This window comes from Parambassis ranga, chromosome 10, assembly GCF_900634625.1.
Source record: "Parambassis ranga chromosome 10, fParRan2.1, whole genome shotgun sequence".
Classification (NCBI taxonomy): domain Eukaryota; kingdom Metazoa; phylum Chordata; class Actinopteri; family Ambassidae; genus Parambassis; species Parambassis ranga.
The window spans coordinates 10,039,871-10,059,509 of record NC_041031.1 but is presented as its reverse complement, the minus strand read 5'-3'; the positions used below and the strand labels follow the sequence as shown (position 1 = coordinate 10,059,509).

General features: G+C 41.2%; 4 protein-coding genes across 4 annotated transcripts; 1 reads left to right on the top strand and 3 right to left on the bottom strand.

Moving 5' to 3' along the window:
- Nucleotides 1-1,119: 1,119 nt before the first annotated feature.
- Nucleotides 1,120-5,332, bottom strand: LOC114442175 (uncharacterized). Its single transcript, XM_028415512.1, has 9 exons — nucleotides 5,278-5,332; nucleotides 4,661-4,774; nucleotides 2,905-4,584; nucleotides 2,716-2,815; nucleotides 2,492-2,640; nucleotides 2,183-2,295; nucleotides 1,999-2,088; nucleotides 1,793-1,915; nucleotides 1,120-1,677 (listed from the first exon to the last, which is right to left on the bottom strand). Exons 1-9 carry the CDS (start codon nucleotides 5,330-5,332, stop codon nucleotides 1,507-1,509), a joined length of 2,595 nt encoding a protein of 864 aa, XP_028271313.1. The 3' UTR covers nucleotides 1,120-1,506.
- A 620-nt stretch (nucleotides 5,333-5,952) lies between these two features.
- LOC114442179 (glutamine amidotransferase-like class 1 domain-containing protein 3A, mitochondrial) lies at nucleotides 5,953-7,521 on the top strand. Its single transcript, XM_028415516.1, has 5 exons — nucleotides 5,953-6,034; nucleotides 6,432-6,544; nucleotides 6,658-6,829; nucleotides 6,909-7,110; nucleotides 7,205-7,521. The coding sequence occupies exons 2-5, from the start codon at nucleotides 6,437-6,439 to the stop codon at nucleotides 7,395-7,397; spliced, it is 675 nt and encodes a 224-aa protein (XP_028271317.1). The 5' UTR covers nucleotides 5,953-6,034; nucleotides 6,432-6,436; the 3' UTR covers nucleotides 7,398-7,521.
- Nucleotides 7,522-9,462: 1,941 nt separating this feature from the next.
- On the bottom strand, nucleotides 9,463-11,607 carry LOC114442178 (L-proline trans-4-hydroxylase). The gene is made up of 7 exons (XM_028415515.1): nucleotides 11,475-11,607; nucleotides 10,894-11,091; nucleotides 10,497-10,749; nucleotides 10,324-10,415; nucleotides 10,055-10,194; nucleotides 9,863-9,967; nucleotides 9,463-9,772 (listed from the first exon to the last, which is right to left on the bottom strand). Exons 2-7 carry the CDS (start codon nucleotides 11,021-11,023, stop codon nucleotides 9,686-9,688), a joined length of 807 nt encoding a protein of 268 aa, XP_028271316.1. The 5' UTR covers nucleotides 11,024-11,091; nucleotides 11,475-11,607; the 3' UTR covers nucleotides 9,463-9,685.
- Nucleotides 11,608-12,440: 833 nt separating this feature from the next.
- LOC114442177 (TNFAIP3-interacting protein 2) lies at nucleotides 12,441-16,950 on the bottom strand. Its single transcript, XM_028415514.1, has 7 exons — nucleotides 16,673-16,950; nucleotides 14,754-14,904; nucleotides 14,323-14,466; nucleotides 14,100-14,228; nucleotides 13,783-14,013; nucleotides 13,430-13,555; nucleotides 12,441-13,180 (listed from the first exon to the last, which is right to left on the bottom strand). Exons 1-7 carry the CDS (start codon nucleotides 16,825-16,827, stop codon nucleotides 12,953-12,955), a joined length of 1,164 nt encoding a protein of 387 aa, XP_028271315.1. The 5' UTR covers nucleotides 16,828-16,950; the 3' UTR covers nucleotides 12,441-12,952.
- Nucleotides 16,951-19,639: the final 2,689 nt, after the last annotated feature.

Genomic DNA, 19,639 nt, shown 5'->3' with positions numbered 1-19,639 from the left:
AAAAGAAAAAAGATCAATATTTGAACAGAGGCAGTTTAAGATGTGCTCTACTCACACTTATATTTATTTTTTTCAGAAACTAGAATGAATTATTTTTCAAAGGATGTCTCTCACAGGCAGATTGGCCTTACAGTTCTCCTGTTATAAGCTTTTTCTTTTGGGTATGCAATTTAGGGGAGGATAGCAAAAAATAGGTAGATGAGAAGGGGTTAACTCATCGGGTAAAACTTTGGCACATTTGTTCTGCTTGATGTAATCTTTGCTTCACTTCACTGTAGCCACTGTTACTGTAATCTCTGTTTATTTCCCCGTCATTGAGGCAATGTGGAGGTCACTGTTCTTTTATTTAAAATAGCTTGTGAAATATTAACCGAAGATAGTCTGAGACCTTTCATGTAAAAAAAGTAGAATTGTTAGAGGCTTGACTGGGTAAGAAAAGCTTAATAAAGAGATAACACACAACAAAAACCATAACAAATCAGAATGCAAAAATCTGAAAATGCAAAGACATAATAAATAAGACATAAACTTTAAACCTACAATGGAACACACTTCTAAAGCATCAACCAGTTATTTCCCTTAATCTTATTCTACACAAGAACTCTTCCTCATCAGAACTTGAAAGTGGTCAGCATGTGTTAGAATCATGCTTTTTATTGTACAAACTGAACTGAATGTTTTCATAGAAGCAAAAAGTATAATATTATAATATGATTAAAGAACCATTTTCTATTATCTTTGTTTGATTTCAAGCCAAATTATGTCTTCACTGCATTTTTCACAATATTTCTTTCACTGTATTCTGTGCACAAACTCAGCATTCAGTATTCTGAGTCAGAAAAGCGCTACAAAGTTTAATACATTTAATTTAATTTAATTTAATTTAATAAAGTTGATCTTAATTTTAATCTTTTCCAGTGTGCCTTTTATTACTGGTGAAAACTGCTTAGTGTACTTGGGACGATGATTTAGTATTATATTTGAGTACTGGGTTAACAGAAATCTTCATAATGATCACATTTGAATGTCACCAAACTCGACTAAGAGTGCATAATTTGTCATTGGGGCCATGTGGGTCAAATGTCTTGTGTGTGGACATGATGAGGTTGGACTAAAGTGTATCTTTAGATGTTTATTTTAAATTGTGTTACTTTTCCTTTGTGTTTATAAACACACAACATATTAATATACATATGATACATGACAGTATAAATAGCTGTAAAGTGATTAACATTGTTTTATCATTAAAGGTACAAGGTGCATTAACATCGTTCAAAAAGGTACATTATACATACAAAAAGGCACACAACATAAATAAAAACTACATTACAATATAAAACATAAAGTTCATTCATTTAGTAGCACTTCAAATTATTGACTGAACCCTAAGATTGTGCTTTTATCCTGAATGCTTCAAACCTTCTCAAACATCAACATAGCAACATTTAAATGTTCCTTCATATTAAGAGTATTTTTTGACAAACTGGTTAAAGCAGTTTATTAATACTATGAACTGTGTCTGAGGACTGGACTTTGTTCAGGTGTAACAGTGGATGGTGTCGAGTTTTGACTTCCTCTCCCTGACTCTGCTGTGCTGTCCTCTCCTTCTTCCTCAAAAGCTGCATTCGTCTGTCCATGTTTGTGCCGCTTCTGAACCTCCTCAAAGATTTGAAGAACCTTGCAGACAGACAAACAAAAACAGCACACATTAGTTTGAGCACACACCCTGTAAAAGCTGTTTACTGAGAATGAGTGGAGAGAGGAGGCTGGAGAGGGGGTATTTATATCTCACCTTGGATTTAGGAATGAGACCTACTCTGAAGAAACCAATTTGTCCAGTTTCAATCTTAGTGCAGTCAACAACAGTGGATGCAATGTTCTCTGGGGATGGTCCATCACATAACACTCCATCCACCTAACCAACAAAATGTACACTTTAAACTCAAAACGTACTCAAACTCTAAAGTTCATCTTGCTTTTAATAACACTTAAAATTACTTTGTCTCCCAGCTTGGCATACACTTGATTGTGGTGGGTTGTGTCTGCCTCGCCTGTAGGGTTGGCTGAGGTTACAGCAATGGGTCCCACCTACAAGAACACAAAGTAGCTGAATTTATCAAGATCCTCTGGCTGGCTTATATTGATTTTAAGACATGCACTGATCAATATTTGTGGGTCTTACCAGATTCATGAGGTGTGTGGCTACAGAACAGTCTGGGTTTCTGATAGCAATGCTTTGTGGAGTGCCAATGTGTTTGGCAGCCTCTCCTAAACCAAAAGTATCCATCCAGGGCCCTGTGTGGGACCAGACAACAATAAGACACCCATAAAATCATTAACATGTCTAACAACTTTGTCTCATTTAGGGGCTGCATTAGAATAACCATCCTCACAGTGGTGCAAAGTGCAACCCAGAAATGTAGACTCTAAACATATCTCAGGATGTAGAGACCCCTGAATGTAAACACAGCTACAGTCTAACATACTCTACCTCTGGGTATAACCATGCTGATGGAAGATGGCCACGCAGCCTCCATGAAGTCGAGGAGCAGAGGGCTCAGTAGGTGCCGCACTGGCTCCAGCTGCTTGATGGAGGAGATCCAAAGGGACATGGGTCGGTCTTGTGCCTGCTTCTTAACCCTGAAGACAAACACAGCGGTTAGGAAGCAATGGCAGTCAGATGGTGATGTAGGAAATAAAAAAAAGGGAACTCACTTATAAGCTTTGACAACTGCGTCTGGCCTGTTGCAGGCTGCCACCAGCACATAGACAGTGTCAGTAGGCATTCCACAAATGCCACCATTTTTCATGATTTCTGCAGGAAAGAATAAAAATTAAACTCTTATTCAGCATTTAAACAGCTGTTTATTTCAGGAATCAATATCATTGTCATTTATGTCCCACCTGCAATCTGGTGGACAGATGTGGCCTTCCGGGCTGGTACGTGTGGACAGATATCTGCCCCTCCCCCCACCCCACTCAGCTTGACTATAGGTTTTCCTAAAGGAATCTGTGGGGACTGGAAGGTGCTGTTGAAGATGTGTGCCAGGAAACAATAAAAACTGATGAGGCCAAAGATGATGGTGACGGCTATATCATAACCATGAGGCAGTGCGCCTACAGCATCCAGCAGGAAGCTAATGAGAATGAGCTGGAAGGTGAGTGCATAGACAAACCAGGCGATGCTCAGAAACAGAGCTGCAGCTGTCACTAAACCATTAAACAGCATGAAACTGATGATGCCAACAGCCAAGTTGAAGCTTCTAGTTTCACCGTACAGTCCGCCGTATCGCGTCAGCCCCCATACTGTCCACATAACTCCGTACAAAATGAAAACTGTGCTCTCAAAGGTTTTACCTCGAGAGAAAGCCACTGAACCACACAGCAGCTGCAGCACCCCACCAGCTGCCACCACCCAGGGCAGGACCAGCACTGTCAGAGGATTTCTGTCACCGATTGTGGCCGTGATAGCAAATGCAGCCAGCACGTTGCAGGCGTGGCCTAACACCTCTGCATCTGCATATTTAGAGTAGCCAAGGTGAGGCGCGTGCAGCTCTTTATTGTGCACTCTGAGAGTAAGACTCTGCACCCTGGTTACCAAAGCCTTGAAAAGGCCCTGCCCTGTGGGGATCATGGTACTGGAGACCATATTGAATGTGGTAATTATAAGCATGGCAGCAGAAGCTACAAATATAGCTGCCTGTACACCCTGAGTTCCTCCTTGAGAAAAGCCTTGAGGCTGTGCTGCAATGGCAATACAATAGGCTGTAAAGAATAACTGGTAGAGCCCCTCCAGCAAGCTCTTCTGACAGCTGAACAGAGCCAGGATGAAGAAAAGCACAGAGAAGACAGCAGGGAAGGGAACAGGAGAGAAAGGCTGAATGGAGTAAAATGATAATAGAGCACTGTAACCCTCCGCAAACTTCAGCAGCGCTGTGAACCCATAGAAAGTGGCAGCTAGTGTATCCATAGCTCGATAAAAGACAATACACATGCCAAGTTGGAAGACTGCAGCTGTCCACAGCCAGGGAACATGACCGACTGACAGCTTAGGGACCACACCTAACAACGGACAGGCTAACACCGAGGCAGATAACAAGTTCATCACCAGACCTACCGACACAGCATCGGTGCAGCCCTGACTCTGCTCTGTTTTCTGCTCAGCTTTCTTTTTCAGGCCAGTTCCTGGAGGGACCACTTTGCCATTTGAAACTGTGGACAGCAGACGTCCAAAACCAAAGTAAACACACACCAGACACACAAAGAGGTAGTTAGCAGCTGTAGCAGTTTGGCCGAACCCTGCAGCTGACAGGCCAGCGATCTGATGTGCACAGGCCAAGGAGATGCCCACAGAGGTAAGAAACAGAGCTGCTTTCTTTCCCGTGAGTGCAACCACACCTATTATAAACAGAGCCAAGGTAAATGCTGCCAGGCCGGGGACCAAAGACCACCTCAGCTCAGCACGGGACAGCACCCGCTGCCCGGCCAGGATGTAGACCAGACCAGAGCCACACCACAGAGCAGAGACAGTCAGACACAGAGAGGAAAACAGCCGGGCACGGGCTGACAGACAGTGTTGGATGCCTATAGGAGAGAAACAAGGCAGGGTGAGTCCAAACATTCATTCCTAAGAAAGATGTGTCAAGAAAACAAAACACACCTGCATAAGCTACAAGAGCTGCAACGATGAGGAGCAGAATCCCCAAAGCAGTGTGGGGGATCAAGTCTCTTTCAGCAGAGCTGGCATAGCCGTTCACCAAAAGCAGAAGTGAACCTGTAGATCAAAATCAAAACTTTTATCCAGAGCTACTGCTGCTGATGTAATAAACAAAGACCATCATGTATATGAAACAAAAAAGGAAATAAACAGACAACAAAACAACAAGACTGAGCATAGTCAAAAGACACATCGAGGCAACAGACTCCACATTTAAAAAAAAAAACCACACAAATAGTCCATTTATAGTTTTTATTACACAATTGAAAAAGTTGGTTGTAAGACATTTTGTTATGCTTTATGTTTATATTTTTCACTTTATTAAAATGGGAAGGATTTCTTTTTTAAATTATTTTTCGTGTTTATATTACACTTTCTAATAGCAGGAAAAACACTGTAGGACTTAATTAAGTATATCTATATTTAAATTATGATTATACATTAGTTATAAATTAGTTGTTAGTTTGTTCTTCTGGCTGATTGATTTTTTTAAATAACAAAAATCAAAGTATACTGATAGAAACTAAACAAAACACACACACACATTAATAAAAACCTACCCCCAGAGATGCCCAGGATGCCGACAGACACGTGCAGTGCGTGAAGCTGAGCCATGACAGAAGTGGCGTCTGATCGCTGTGAGACCAACTTTTATACGTAACGCTATGTGTGACGTCGGCGCGCAAGTGTAACCTGAGAGGTAAAACCGCACCTGGCGGAAAAACCACAGATTCACCAGCAGCGAAGTTAGGAAGCTGCTGCTGTCATGATCACGCGAGTGAGTCACCTATTGTTTCTGTGGTCGGAGTCAGTCCGGAAGTGCTGTATTGTTACACAGACGAGCCTGAACTGCATAAAAAAACGACATGAGTAGTATTATTTTAAAAGTCTGAACTTGAACACAGGAGCTTGAGATCTCCATTTAAGTTTAAGTTTGTTTTTATCTATATATATTTATATTATTATATTTTGTTATTTTATTTTGCTATGGCATATATACATAACATCAGTTGTATAGCTATGCTACAAATTAAAAAGAAAGTTTTTATGTTTTAATTTATTTAATAGGTACAGGTGGAATTGTAAAAAGCACATTGTATTGTGCACAATGGGAATGACTCAGCATTTTAATCCTGAAAGGTGTTCCTGTTACCATCAAGCTGCATGATGTCACCTTGTTGGCAGCAGGCTGTGGGAGGTGACAGAGGAGGCGGGCAGGACTATAAAGAGTCTGCCTCAGAGCTCAGCCATCACACTTCTGCTGAAGAGATCCATTACACAGCGTGTGAAGAGCCAACACAACAATACCTGTTCCAGGTGAGAACTATTCTCATTGTCTTAACTTCTGCGGTCATATTTCAAACGCGTCTCAAACATACCATAGAAACTGAATCGTGTTTATTTAAATGAACTAGTGCAATACAGTGCTTTCCTTCATGCCAGTTGTATAAAGGAATTGATAAGTTGCTGAGTCAGGTTTGGCACAGCATCAACGGGCCTATATGTTTATTCCAGCTAAGTTTTCCTGGTCTCTTATGGGAACTTCTCTTTGCTGGTGTCAACACTGTTACCTGGCAGCAGCAGCAGCAGCAGCACTCCTGGGAGTAATGTCTCACCTGGCTCTGTAAATGTTTTATGTGAACATGCAGCAGGTGTGTAAGGAGCCCAGCCTTCAGTATCACAGGGAAAGATTCATGTCGTGTGTGTTTTATAGAAACCATGGCAAAGCGTGTTGCAGTCATCCTGTCAGGCTGTGGAGTTTATGACGGCACAGAGATCCACGAAGCGTCCGCTGTCCTCGTCCATCTGAGTCGTGCTGGAGCAAAAGTAAGACCAGAAAGAGTTATTGGTGTCACACTTCCGGGTCTCCAGTCACTTTCATTGAGACTGCAGGTTCTGATCATACATCGAAAGATTAAATATTTTGTGTTTGACGTCAGGTGCTGATGTTCGCTCCAAATATAGACCAGATGCATGTTGTGAATCACTGCGAGGGAAAGCCTACAGACGAGACGAGAAACGTCCTGCAGGAGAGCGCACGCATCGCCAGGGGTGAGGTGACAGATCTGGCCAATTTGGACGTCTCTGCATTCGACGCTGCCATCATCCCAGGTGAGGCGGCAACAAATGACCCCCACAGAATGAAATCTGTCTGTTGTACTATTTTAACCACATCCTGTCCTTCGTTCAGGGGGCTTTGGTGTGGCTAAGAACCTGAGTGACTGGGCAGTGAAGAACAAGGACTGCACCATCCAGCCACATCTTGAGAAGGCCATCAAGGCTTTTCACAAAGCTGGAAAGCCGCTAGGCATGTGCTGCATCTCTCCCATCCTGGCTGCCAAAATCTTGCCTGGCTGTGAACTCACTGTGGGACAGGACAAAGAGTGTGAAAAGTGTGTTATGTCCCCATCAGAAGTCTATGGACTGTACATACACCCATGAAAAAAATGACAACTGATGCCTCTCCTTTTTTCTTCTTGTCCTCAGGTGGCCGTTCGCTCAGACAGCAGGTGCTGTGAAAGACATGGGCTGCAAACATGTCAACAAAGATGTGGAGGAAGCACACGTGGACGTCAAAAACAAGCTGGTGACCACCTGCGCCTTCATGTGCAATGCTCCCTTCCACCGAATTTTTGATGGAATAGGTGTCATGGTTAAAGAGACTCTCAAACTGGCTTAACAAGTTATTACAACAGAGAAGTTTGCATTAGATGTTGGATTTTCTATTCAAACTTTTACTCTCCCTAATTCCGATGTTATAATGTGTGAAGCATTTCAATAAAGACTAAGTTAAACATTTCTAATTTGTGCCTATGTTTTTCTTTACAAACCAAAATCCAGAGTAGTACTCTCAGGCTGGGAGGAACAGAATAGGGACTTTGGTATATTAGACCCAGTGGTCGAATGTAACTAAGTATTTGTACTCTGTTACTGTACTTAAGTAAATTTGTATGTTTATATACTTTACTTAAGTAAAAATAATAGTGCATACTTTATACTTTTACTCCATTACATTTTGCAGCTATTATCTGTACTTTCTACTCCACTACAAATTTTAACAATGTCTGTAGGTACAAGTACATTTATGAATACAATTGTGTTCATACAGCTGTGCTGGACTGATGTGAGGTCAGACATGAATATGGTGTCGTTGCGAGCTGTGTTTCTATAATGTGCCTTAATCATGATGCCAGTGCACTGGCTCTGTTCTAACTAGTTAGCTACTGTCTGCAGGGCAGACAGTAGCTAACTAGCTCTAGCAGACTAGAGCAGGAATACTTACACAGTAAAACTGGTGAATGCCTAGTTTTATTATTACCATCCTCTCTGTTCACTTGATGCCCACAGCCTGCCTCATGACATACACACCTGTCCATAGCTGGTTCTGGGTACATTTCAAAGATGTCTGTACTGAAAACTACTGTAAATTTACTACACATTGTCAATTTTAATAGGAGATTTCATTCTGATGCACTTTTTGTTAAATTAGTGTAACTTCTCTTTACAATCTGATAGCAACCAATTAGTGGCAGTTTCACATTAAAATGAAGAATATGAATTATCTGTGGAAGCTATAAAACGATTAAAACATCAGCCAATCCTCTGGGTGGACCCTGCGTGGAGTATTGGCTGGTTGTCACTCTTTTAACCTGTTCAGATATCCTTTGCAATGGAAATCAACAATATATATTCGATGCATTGGTACTTTTACTTTTAATACTTTAAGTAAATTTAAAAGTAAGTACTTAAGACTTACGTAGGATTGTTGATGTAGCACTTCTACTTTGACTTAAGTATATATTTTGCTTAGTATTTGTACTTTTACTTAAGCTTCAGTACTTAAGGGGGGGAAAACGCGAGAGGAGAGGCCGCTGGATCAGAAGATCCCCCGGAGTCTAGACCTGGTGGTGGTGGAGAGCTGGAGGGCAGGAGATAGGAGGCCTTACTGGCGTGGATCTGGTGGTGCTTGGGGTGGAGGAGGGTTGCCGGGTTCGATCAGAAGACAGCTGGAGAAGAGACGAAGACTTTTAAATTTCGTGCTAAGCTGTGATTGGTCAGGAGAGGGATGGAAAGCGACAGCTGATTGGTGAGGGAGGTGCTTTCTATTAAGCACCTGACTAAGAGAGCAGAAGAGAGGGGGAGCAGAGGAGTGAGGGATAGAAGGAGAAAGATTAGGAAGCGGATAGGGATAAATGGTGAATGATGGGAAACAGAGTCTTCCTGATTGAACTTACGCTAAGAGCTACATTTGTTAAAATAAAACTAGGATTATAAATTGGCCATAAAATACAAACAGGGACAATGGCCTTCCTTATCAGTGCTGCACTCAACCACACCTATGTCAACATCCAGCAGACATACATTTTTTTTTAAGATTTTCTTGTTCTAGTCAGCTGCAGCTTTGCTTTTGCTGACATGAATTCAGACAAATGCAAACTGGATTTGTGTGTGTGTGTGTGTGTGGCTGTCTATTGGATTTTGTTTAGCCACATCTTTAGCTGGATGCTTAGAGTGAGTGCATGTTGATTGTTGTCAAAGAGACAAACTTCATGAAGTTCTAATTTATGAAGTCTTCATTTGTACATTATTTCTGTTCTACTTTAAAATTAAAAAGCAACAGGGTGAAAGTTTAAACAATCTGTGAACCAACAAGTAAAATGTTTTCTGAATATCACACAGTAAATTGTATTATATTTGAACAGATTTCTGTGCTTTATTTATACAATAAGAGTTGCAGTGTAACAGTGCAATGGGTGAAAAGGAAAGCATTTATAAATACAAATATGTTTTATAATTATTTTATAGATTAAATATGTGTCATTCACTGCTAATAAAATAAAATTTTCACAGATGAAACAGTTCATGTAGAATTATGTGAATCATTAATATAATACATTTTCACAGTCTTCATAATAATTATATGAATTGTAAAAACATCTGTTCTTGAAAAAAGACTCCAGTAAGCGCTCATGTGCTTTTGTTGGAGAAATGATTGAAGTGGTCCATTCCACAGGCCAGCATTGTCGCCTGGAATTTCCTGGGACGATCAGGATCCTAGCAGCAAAACAAAAAAACACGGTCAATACACAACGTCAGTGTGACAGCCAAAAAGTAAAAAGCCACACAAACACACGTTTGCCTCACCTGAATGGGGTATGCACAGGTGGGAACATAGCGGATCACGAACCCACAGCGCCTCCTCTGTGATGTGTTGGGATCACTCGCGTGCACGAGGAGTCCATCATGAATCTTTTCAAAAACAATTAAATCCAACTTTATATTGTCTTCAGACTCATCTATGACCTTAAAGCTCTAAAGTAAAATACATGAACTTACAGACATCTGTCCAGCCAACAGAGGACAGTACACAGTTTTCTCCGCATCCACCAGTTCCTCCGGGATCTCCTGGTTGACTGACAGCATGTTTCCGGGGCGGATGGCCTGACGGTGGGGCAGCATCCCAGAGTGGTGGGTGCCTACAGGGCATAAAGTTAAAATGTGTGATTTCAGACAGCAGACATTTATATGTGCAAGACACCTTTTAGATTCCTATCTGTATTTTAGCTGAGGCTCAATATGCTTACGAAGCCATAAAGCAGCAGTACCTGGGATGACCTGAAGGGCACCATTTTCTCTTTGTGAGTCATCCAAAGCGAGCCACACAGACAGAACAGGGCCGCCTGCAATGCCCCAGTATCTGTGAACAGCACAATTACAGTCAGAGAAAAAACAAAACAGAACCAAAATGTTTTTTTTCCTGTTGGTGAGTGATGTTCACCTCATATCCTGATGCCAGGCCACGTATGGAAGTCCATCCTCTCCATCAGGTTTGACTACATCCTGTTCACTCTCCTTAATGTCAGCTGGTTTGAGTGCTGGGTATTTGCAGATGAAGCGGGAGTCCAGCAGGATGACGTCAGGGCCGAGGACGGCTTTGATCACTTGCAGGACATGAGGGTGTTTGGTCAGGTTCATCACCCATGGATACTTAAGGTGAACATTGTGCAGGCTGTACTGAGTGTACTCCTCGCCTGTAAAGACACACAATACTGTCAGTGCTTTCTTATTTTATTACAGTGTGGCTAAATCTAACACACTACTGTAAAGAGGTTTTATTAGCATCTTAAACATTCCATGGTCTGACAGCTTTCATTCTCAGACCGAGTGCTACTTACCAAATTCGTCCTCCAGTTCAGCAAAGGCCTGTCTGGCTTCCCTCAGCTCCGTCTCACTCAGAACAGGCAGTGCTGAGAGAAAGCCCTGCTGGTTGTAGGTCTCCTGCAGTGTAGCCATGGATGTAGTCATCTCTATTAAACTGTTTGGCTGCTGATGCCTTGGGCTTTGTGCTTCCAAAATGTAAGATAGAGACTGTGCTGTTGGGTGTAGAACCGAAGAGTAAAAAGTGAAATTAAAATTGAGCAGAAATCAGTCCTAAGAAGGGATATTTATCCTGTTCCCTTAAAAGCCCACATCACCTAATGACGAAAAATACACCCAAACTCTGAACACCTCCTTCTGCCCTTCGAGACTAATATAACCTTTAGGTCCACACCTCTTTACCTGCCTGAATCAAGTTTTTTGTCCACATTAAGAGCCAATTTGTTTCAGTTGACTAAAGCAGCCTGAAAATAGCCCATAATATCACCCCTGCACACAGCATTCTACTCTAAAAAGAAGACTGAAAGCCTGTAAACACATCACATAAACTTCTATAAACTCATCCATCAGTATTGACACTGCAGTATCATCTCCATACCTGTCTGCTGCTGTGTCTTCTCTTGTCTTCACTGGACTCTGGATACCCAGCTCTTGTGTGGTGGAGGTATTTAAGGAGCTGCCTGTGTGGGGAAGTCCCCTTTACAGCCTACTTATGTCACAATCTTAAATAAATATCTTCGCAAGAATCCACATTTCCACAAAAGCAAAAGGAAGGAGGAAATTCCATGACTCGTGACGCTTCTCTTCCAGGTCTCATATGACACTGACTTTATACGCATTGTTCAGGTGTAGTGACCTCTTCAGGTGTTTATGTGACTCAGGTAAAAGGAATCCTGTCTTTTCCTCTCAGGAGGTACGTGACTTGCTTTGATTTATCTACAAACGACGTAATGAATTACCACTAGGAAACACAATCGTGGTCATTTACAGGCATAAAAGCTCTTTTTCCTGCTGCCCATACGACAGGTTAATATAGTAATTCATTATTCCATCAGAGAAACTTTCCATGACATCGCAACCTGATTTTTCTCTTCCTTATCCATCTCTGCCATTTCTTTCATTTATATGAGAATATAATAAGAAACTAGTATAGGTCATTATGTTTGAATGATGATGATGATGATGGTGGTGGTGGTGATTGATACCACTGAGGATTAAACTTGAGAATAAATTCTGGATCTAATGTTGGCAGAATATAAAAGGACAATACCACAGATTTGTAAAACTGAATGTGCGGTGTCACTGCCAAACCAAAAATGAATACAAGTTTCAATTATGAATTAAAAATTTTAATTTAATAAGATTTTTTTTTTTAATTTTTCAACCTGAAAATGTTAATTACTGCACATAACTGCAGAGAGAAATAAAAAGAAAAGAGTAGGAAGGAGGCAAAGAGATGTGAGGTGATAAATGAGAGTAAAAATCCATTAACCTATAGAAACAGAAGTACAGTATATACTCTATTACTGTCAGAGAGATGTTGAGTATTATAACAGAAGGCACTTTTTTACAATTATGTTTCATTTTGATTGATGTTTGTGTGGACTTAAAAACAAACCCATAGATTACTTGTGATAGTCAGTAAAATAAACACATTTGTGCTTTAATACAAACACGGTCCGATGACATTGTGGTGATCTCGAGAACATAATTAACAAAGGATACCCGAGATCATCTATTGCTCCATCTCCAGCAGACAACACTTCCCTGTGTGACGCTCTGGCGTCACCTTATTGTGTGACTGTCTGAAGTCACTTACTTGTCTGACCCTGATGATGTCATTGCAAACAGATTTTATTTTAAAGTTTCAGCAAAATGATACAAATTAAACAGCAGTCAATACAAATGGAGAATAACTGTGGAATGTGTGTTTTTCAACAAAAATGATTTAAAAATTAGATAAAGATATATTTAAAGATAAATACATGTGGTTTCTATATGTTGCATTTAAAGAGGTTTAAATCATTGTACATTGATACTGAGACATGTCATTTATTTAATTTTCTGTGCTGAGTCTCAGTCTGACTCTTTGTCCCTGCTCTGATGCTTGGGGCAGAGTGGGTGGTGCTGTTTTCTTTTCTCCCCACTGTGTGTTCTCTTGTCTCCCCCTAGCAGCCTCTGCTCATTATTGCAGCGGTGGACGAGCACAGGATCCTGACTCTGAGGCGTTTTCTGCAACAACAGCCGCTGCAGCACCTGTTTGTCAGACCGCTCACGCCTGAAGTCATCTTCATAAACCTTCAGCTGTGTATATATAAAATAAAATATATATTTATATATATATATATATACATTTATATTCCAGACAAACTGAATTAATAAAGACAGCTTCTGTCAAAACATGAGATAAGGGTTAATATTGATTATGCTCTAATTTTAATCAATCCAACATTTGATTAACATTAGACAGCAGGTATTCAAGTAAAATGTGTATGTGTGTGTGTATCTGTGAGTGCTTGTGAAGTGTGTGTGTTTAGAGAATGGTAACTCCACCTGTTCTTGCAGCAGTGCCACCTGTTGGCGCATCTCCTCCCTTTTCTTTCTCAGCCTTCGGTTCTCCTGCAGTGTGTGTTTGTGGTCATTGTGCTCCGTCTGATATTCTGCCTCATAAATCTCAGTCTGCTGACACAAGACATCAAACCAGGAGTGAGCCATTATCAAAGCCTTGTGAACTGCAGATGTATACTTCTCATTGTTATGAATGTCTGAGCAGCACAAAGCCACCACCACTTGGGGGCGCAATTCACCGCCTCACTGAAGTCTTTAAGCATTAGCCATATATTTCAAGCTCTCCTCACATCAGAGATAGATACTTTTTTCATCCTGTGCTGTACAGAACAGCCCACCTGACATCTTAGTGCCTCCAGCTGCTCTTTTAAATCCTTCACTTCTTTGTGGGAGTCTCCCAGTCCTCTCACTGGGTTTCTGCTGTTTTGGCTTTTGCCCTGCCACTCTGCCTCTGGGCTGGGGGAGGCCTGGAAAAAAGAGGATGAGGTCCTGCATCCTGAGACGTGGCTGCGTGACACGTTGGGATCTCCAGCTGGATTAGTGGTGGAGAGCGAAGCAGTTAAGTTGCCCTTTAGTAAAAAACAAAGAGAGGAGCAACATCGAACAGTCAGAAGGCAGATAAAAATGCACAGGTGAACAGAGCCAGGACACATACCAGTTTGGCAGGTTTGCAGTCTCTCTCTGGGTGGTGCATCTTGTTCTCTAACAACCTTAAGTACTCCTGCAGCTCCTGGTTCTTCTTCAGCTCCTGCATCAATGCCTGCTCATAGTACTCCTTTGCACTCTGTGAATACAGCAACACCGCAAATGTAAATCAACGCCAACGCCAACACTTAGCAAAGTTAGGATGAGCACTTGAGGTATTGTTGTGTGCTTACTTGTTGATGTTCCACTTTAAGGAGCAGCCTGCTGTTCAGTTGTTTGATGGCATTGTTTTCCAGCTCCAAGGCCTCCAACCTGTGCTGCAGACCTTGTGTGGCACTACGGTACACCTGGTCCCAGTCCTCATTCAGTTTCATCAGCTGTGACACACACCATCATCATCACATAATAACCATTGCTTGCCAAGGCCTCCACTGCAGTTACATCACTGGGGATGTCCTTACCAGTGGTATTTAATTAAGTCAGAACTCAAAGGCTGTATAATTATGAATAATGTAACGTTTTATGGTTCTTCATCACAGATATGCATCAATTTTCACACAACACCCACATCTTCCTCTTGTTTTCAGACTAATGTGAGTGCCAACATCAGCATCAAAATGTGGACCTGCAGAAAATCTGCACTGGATTTGAGGAGATGCTGTACCTCTTTGTTGACTCTGCGGAGCTCCGTGTTTTTGTTGAGCAGCAGCAGTTTCTCCTGGTCAGTGGAGGTGACTGTCAGACTGTCAGTGATCAGAGTGACCTGCTCCTCTGTGGACAACAGTCTGTCCCCTATAGGACTCACATCCTCTGTCCTGCACACATACACACATACACACAGATAGTAACCTACCTGCACAGATGCAAAGAGGATGTGCCATAAATAAATTCATGATGAGAAACATTAGAAGAGGATTTCCATTAATAAGCATGCACATGTGTGCACAAAAGAACGTCAGGGTACTTTTGAACACCCACTCACATAGAGTGCACTTACAGAAAATCGAATAGGAGCTATTATGCACACCCACGTACACACATGCACCAGTCACATTATGCACTCAAGACTCAAACTCGCACACATACTGGGACACATTTCTCTGCATCTGCTCTCCTGGCCAATCAAAGTCTCTGTTTACAATCTGATGTATTTGCTTATTGATAGCCTGCGGAAACAATGTGGGTGATGATCCCTGGGAAATGTTGATTTTTATTGAACTACTTGGAGCAAAGAAAAATATTTGCAAGGATTAATTAGTCAAACTAGCTTCCTTTCCAGCAGCTCTGCTGTGTGGTCTGGACTGAAAGAAGAAGCTGTCAGGGGAAAAGGCTGACAGAAAGCCCAGGGGGGGAATCAGCTCATGGAGGAACACACATCTCTGCATGTAGCCTCCAGGGCTTCTTCACACAAACACACTGTTGGACTGCTGTAACCTCACAGAGCAAAGTACTACAAAGAAAGACAATCTGCGATCACCTCTCATCCCCTTTCGGCTAAACTCCCCCACAAACACATGCTTTCATACAGTTACATGCGGTGTCCTGCTATGTGAAACACAATTTCAGAGAGTTGTCAGGATAATACAAACAGGAACATGGATGTCTATTCATGTAGTGAGAAGATTTAAAAATACTACTTTCAAATATATGGTCTTTTGTCATGTGCTCATTTATGTCTTATTGTTACACTGATCACTTTTGGTTTTGTTTTAAGGCTCATACAGATGGTTGTATAGCCATACTTCCAAAAGATGTATGTGCCATTGAAAATACATTTTTTCTTTCCTTACTTTCAGGAAATATACTGCTTTTTCACAAAAACATTGCCTTTTCAAAGAAACTTTCAAGTGAAAATGGAATATTCATCCATATCTACAGCCTGTACCATCTGTCATTCCCCTGGGTTCAAGTCAAGGGTGTTTGTGGCCACTGATAGCTGAATCATCCACAAACCACCAGCAGCTCTGCAGATAGAAAGTGTAGGATGAGAGCAGAGGCTGAAATGTAATGAACCTAATTTTAGTGGCCAGTGTGACATCAAATGTTAACCCACCCATGTCTAATACCCTGTCTGTGTGTGCTCAACTATCCTATCAGCACCACAACATGCTTCTCTTTTGGCTTCAATGCCCACACTGTGTGACCCAGTTTTACAAAGTTTTTAGTCATATGTCATTTTGGAAGGACACAAAAATGCCACAACAACATGGTAATTCATGTCCATAACCGAAGACATAATCTCTTTCCTTTCCTTCGAGGCAAGCCTGACAAATATCTCTCTCTCTCTCTCTCTCTCTCTCTCTGTATAACAGTTTTGGGTTAGTAATACAGGAACTGTATTTAAAGTGTGTCATTTTATCATCACAACCGGTTGAAGTCAGTTTTGTGAAACAAAGAAGTGAAGCCCACATATTTATGACCTCATTGGAAACTCCGCAGTCACACTTTATTTCTCCTCTCTCTAAGATTCATTGTTGAAAAATTTAAACATCTCTACAAACAGCAGATATAATTATAAATAAGCATATTTTGGGCTGTGTGTGTCAAATAGTCGGACAGTGTTCCTGTGTATGTGTACCATACCATAACTCTTCAGCTGGTTTGTGTTCCTGTTGGCTCTGAGGGAGGCTGCTGTCACTTATAGATGAAGTATCTTTCTGTCTTCCTGCCTCTGTCGCTGCCACTGATAAGGATGATAACGGTGAAGAAGTAGACAAAGACAGCACATCTCCATCCATTGCTGATCAACTTTTCAAATCGTCATTAAGTCTTGAACAGCGATCTTCCCCCAGCAAGTCTCTCTTAAGCATGTGGTGAAAAGTAAATACTGTTGTCAGTATTGATACGTAGCAAAAGAGGAAGTAGCCAAACCAAGAACCACATGATGCAGAGAATAGGAAGTGACAAGGACAGGCTGTTCATTTAGGGTCTGTAACATTGTGATCTTTTACAGTGTTTACTCAGTTGTTATGGCGTTTACATCTTTCTGAGAACATAGGAAATCCCCTGTCTGTGTCTGCCTGTCTGCCTGTTCGCAGAGCTGTTGTATCATGTCTGTAAATGAACAATTCTGAGGAAAAGTCAGAAGGTCTTGTGCTGAACAGATATGCATAATTTCTGCATGATTATATACTGCATGATATGAGATTGATAATAATGGTAATGCACACATTTATTCATTACACATAATGATAGGGTCAGGCTGATTGCATTCACCAGTCAGCTCATTACTGGGAGGAAGAAGAAGGAAGCTGCAACAGGTTAATTAGTCAATCACACGTTCATCCAAGGGACAATCAAGTAAATTAAAGGATTTTGGTTAATTATGTTCCTCTTAGTCAGACTAAGCTGTCCTTTATTAACACAAAGGAAATTAATTTGCCAACCTCGTTTACTGCACACTGTCGTCCATCAGAAGACAAATTCAAGGCCTCCTGGGGTGAAGAATGCAAAACCAAGAAGAGATACTGTAGCTGCATTTTAACAGTCGATCATCTCTCAGAGTTTCTGTTGAGAGGTCAAAGGTGAAGAGAAACAAATCCTGTGCATCTTTCTTCAGTCACAAGAGCTGCTGTTCTTATTACTGTTACGAGACACAGTGGGATTCACATTCCCTTCTGGGTGACAGACTTTGATACCTACGCCTTCTGTAGGGTTAATCATACGACAATCCCTTGTTCCATCATCACAGATTAGTTTATTCTCAAAAACCATGGCAACACACATGCCAGCTAGTAGAGGGGAGAGTCCTACTGAGACACTGACAGAGTCATTTCAAGTCCACCATTAGCTCTTTTAGTGGTAGGAGGTGGCACTCACTGTATTTTCCCATCAGGGTTTTATCAGCATTCTTGGGTGCGGTAATTGTATATGGTTCAATGCAGCTGGCTGCTCGTTTGGAACTGACTGATTGTTGTGAAACAGCACTAACAGAAAATAGCATTCACTATTTAAATTTATACACTGGTTTCCCACTGTATTCTGTGATTTCTGAATTTTGAATTGAGGCTTTATGTCCAGATCCAGAGTGGTTGATAAAAAAAAGTTTGAATTTCTTTCTCTGACAACAATAATGTAGCAATACTACAAAATACTTACTCAACTAAAGCACCAGTGTATATAGAATTTAGTGGCATCTAGTGGTGACTATGCAGATTGCAACCAAAAGAATAACCCTGAATTTCAATGTGTAAAGACTTCTTTGGCGGCAGGGTTTAGTTTATCTATTTCGGGCTACTGTAAAAACAGATTCTACAAGATAACACAGGTGACAGGAAATGGAACACACATGTCAAAATAAAACAGGAAGTAGATGCAAAACCTAAAACCTTACATTACTGAATATTTGAACATTAAACTAGATATATTGAATTCTAGGCACTGGTCCTTTAACTGTAGTCTGGCATAAGGGGGCTTCATCAAAGTTGGTGTCACATTTCCCTCCGATGCGCTGCCCTGAGATAAAAGCGGGAAGCCCAGAAGCCCCGGTTTGCTCCAGTGATTCCATTCACATGTCTGTGCCATCTATCATGCAGACCAGTCAGAGTATTGCTGTGCCAAGCAGAGGCTTTGCTGGGAGTAGCGATGCAGTGCCTTTATTGACCCAAGCCTCTGTCAAAGCCAAGGACAAATGGGCTGCTACTCCACAGAGGGATTGATTTTTAGTCTAACAAGAGATCGCAGAGAGGAATAAAGACTGTCCCACAGAGTGGGGACGACTGAGAGGTGGAGAGCTCTCCTGGTTTTCAGCTGATCTCTTAAGTGTCTGAACTGAATTCGGCTTTACCTAAATGGAGAAATGCCTGGGTTGTTAAAGTGTACTTTATTAATTTATATCTTTTTCTCACACTTTGTGCCTCTTCAGACTCCTTAACATTTGCTTTACTCCTTTAGTCTCCTGCTGCAGTAGATTGACTGAGTCAACCAGGAGCAATAACTTCATTTGACATCTGCCCCAAGTTTAAAAATAAAGAGGATCTTTGCACGTCTCTGCTATCTAAAATAAATGACCTGTGTATGTGTGTGTATGTTTCAGCTGCATGATTTTGTGAAGGTCCTGGAGAATATGTGCCAAGACTTAACAATGTCTGTTTATGAGAAAGTGACACAAGTCAGAAAACATGCACGCTTTCCTTCACACAGACACACACACACACTGGATTGTTTAATGTATGTTCTCCTGGTGTTTTGTGACTGCAGCTCTGACTAGCAAATGAAGAAATAAAACTGAGAGGTTATTCCATGTGGAGCCACAAAGAGTGGATCTATATAACAAAGTTATTTTACATGCATGGCACATTACTGAATGAAATATATTTTGGACAAGAAGCATCGTATCTGATTCACATGCAAGACTGAAAGAAACTAAGGAGCTGAAGGATGAATGATTGTGGAGAAACTGCTTGAATGCAGAAGCAATGTAAGGTCAGATGAGGCTGTCAATTATATAAAAGTCTCTTTAATTAATTATCTGATGCCATCCTTAGCCTTCTTCTGCAGGCCATATCAACTTTAGAAGAACCACTTACAGGCTGTTCACACAAAACAGAT

Excerpts from the sequence above, each read along its gene's own strand:
- LOC114442177 (XM_028415514.1), bottom strand. The coding sequence starts at position 16,827 with ATGGATGGAGATGTGCTGTCTTTGTCTACTTCTTCACCGTTATCATCC. Across the intron at positions 14,905-16,672 it reads AAACCAGCTGAAGAGTTATG|GACAGAGGATGTGAGTCCTA; the intron begins GTATGGTACACA and ends GTATGTGTGCAG. Across the intron at positions 13,181-13,429 it reads TGGCACTGCTGCAAGAACAG|CTGAAGGTTTATGAAGATGA; the intron begins GTGGAGTTACCA and ends ATATATACACAG.
- LOC114442175 (XM_028415512.1), bottom strand. The coding sequence starts at position 5,332 with ATGGCTCAGCTTCACGCACTGCACGTGTCTGTCGGCATCCTGGGCATC. Across the intron at positions 2,089-2,182 it reads CCACACACCTCATGAATCTG|GTGGGACCCATTGCTGTAAC; the intron begins GTAAGACCCACA and ends GTGTTCTTGTAG. Across the intron at positions 1,678-1,792 it reads GTCTCATTCCTAAATCCAAG|GTTCTTCAAATCTTTGAGGA; the intron begins GTGAGATATAAA and ends TCTGTCTGCAAG.
- LOC114442178 (XM_028415515.1), bottom strand. The coding sequence starts at position 11,023 with ATGACTACATCCATGGCTACACTGCAGGAGACCTACAACCAGCAGGGC. Across the intron at positions 10,195-10,323 it reads TGCCCTTCAGGTCATCCCAG|GCACCCACCACTCTGGGATG; the intron begins GTACTGCTGCTT and ends TATGCCCTGTAG. Across the intron at positions 9,968-10,054 it reads TGTTGGCTGGACAGATGTCT|ATTCATGATGGACTCCTCGT; the intron begins GTAAGTTCATGT and ends GTTTTTGAAAAG.
- LOC114442179 (XM_028415516.1), top strand. The coding sequence starts at position 6,437 with ATGGCAAAGCGTGTTGCAGTCATCCTGTCAGGCTGTGGAGTTTATGAC. Across the intron at positions 6,545-6,657 it reads TGAGTCGTGCTGGAGCAAAA|GTGCTGATGTTCGCTCCAAA; the intron begins GTAAGACCAGAA and ends GTTTGACGTCAG. Across the intron at positions 6,830-6,908 it reads CGACGCTGCCATCATCCCAG|GGGGCTTTGGTGTGGCTAAG; the intron begins GTGAGGCGGCAA and ends TCCTTCGTTCAG.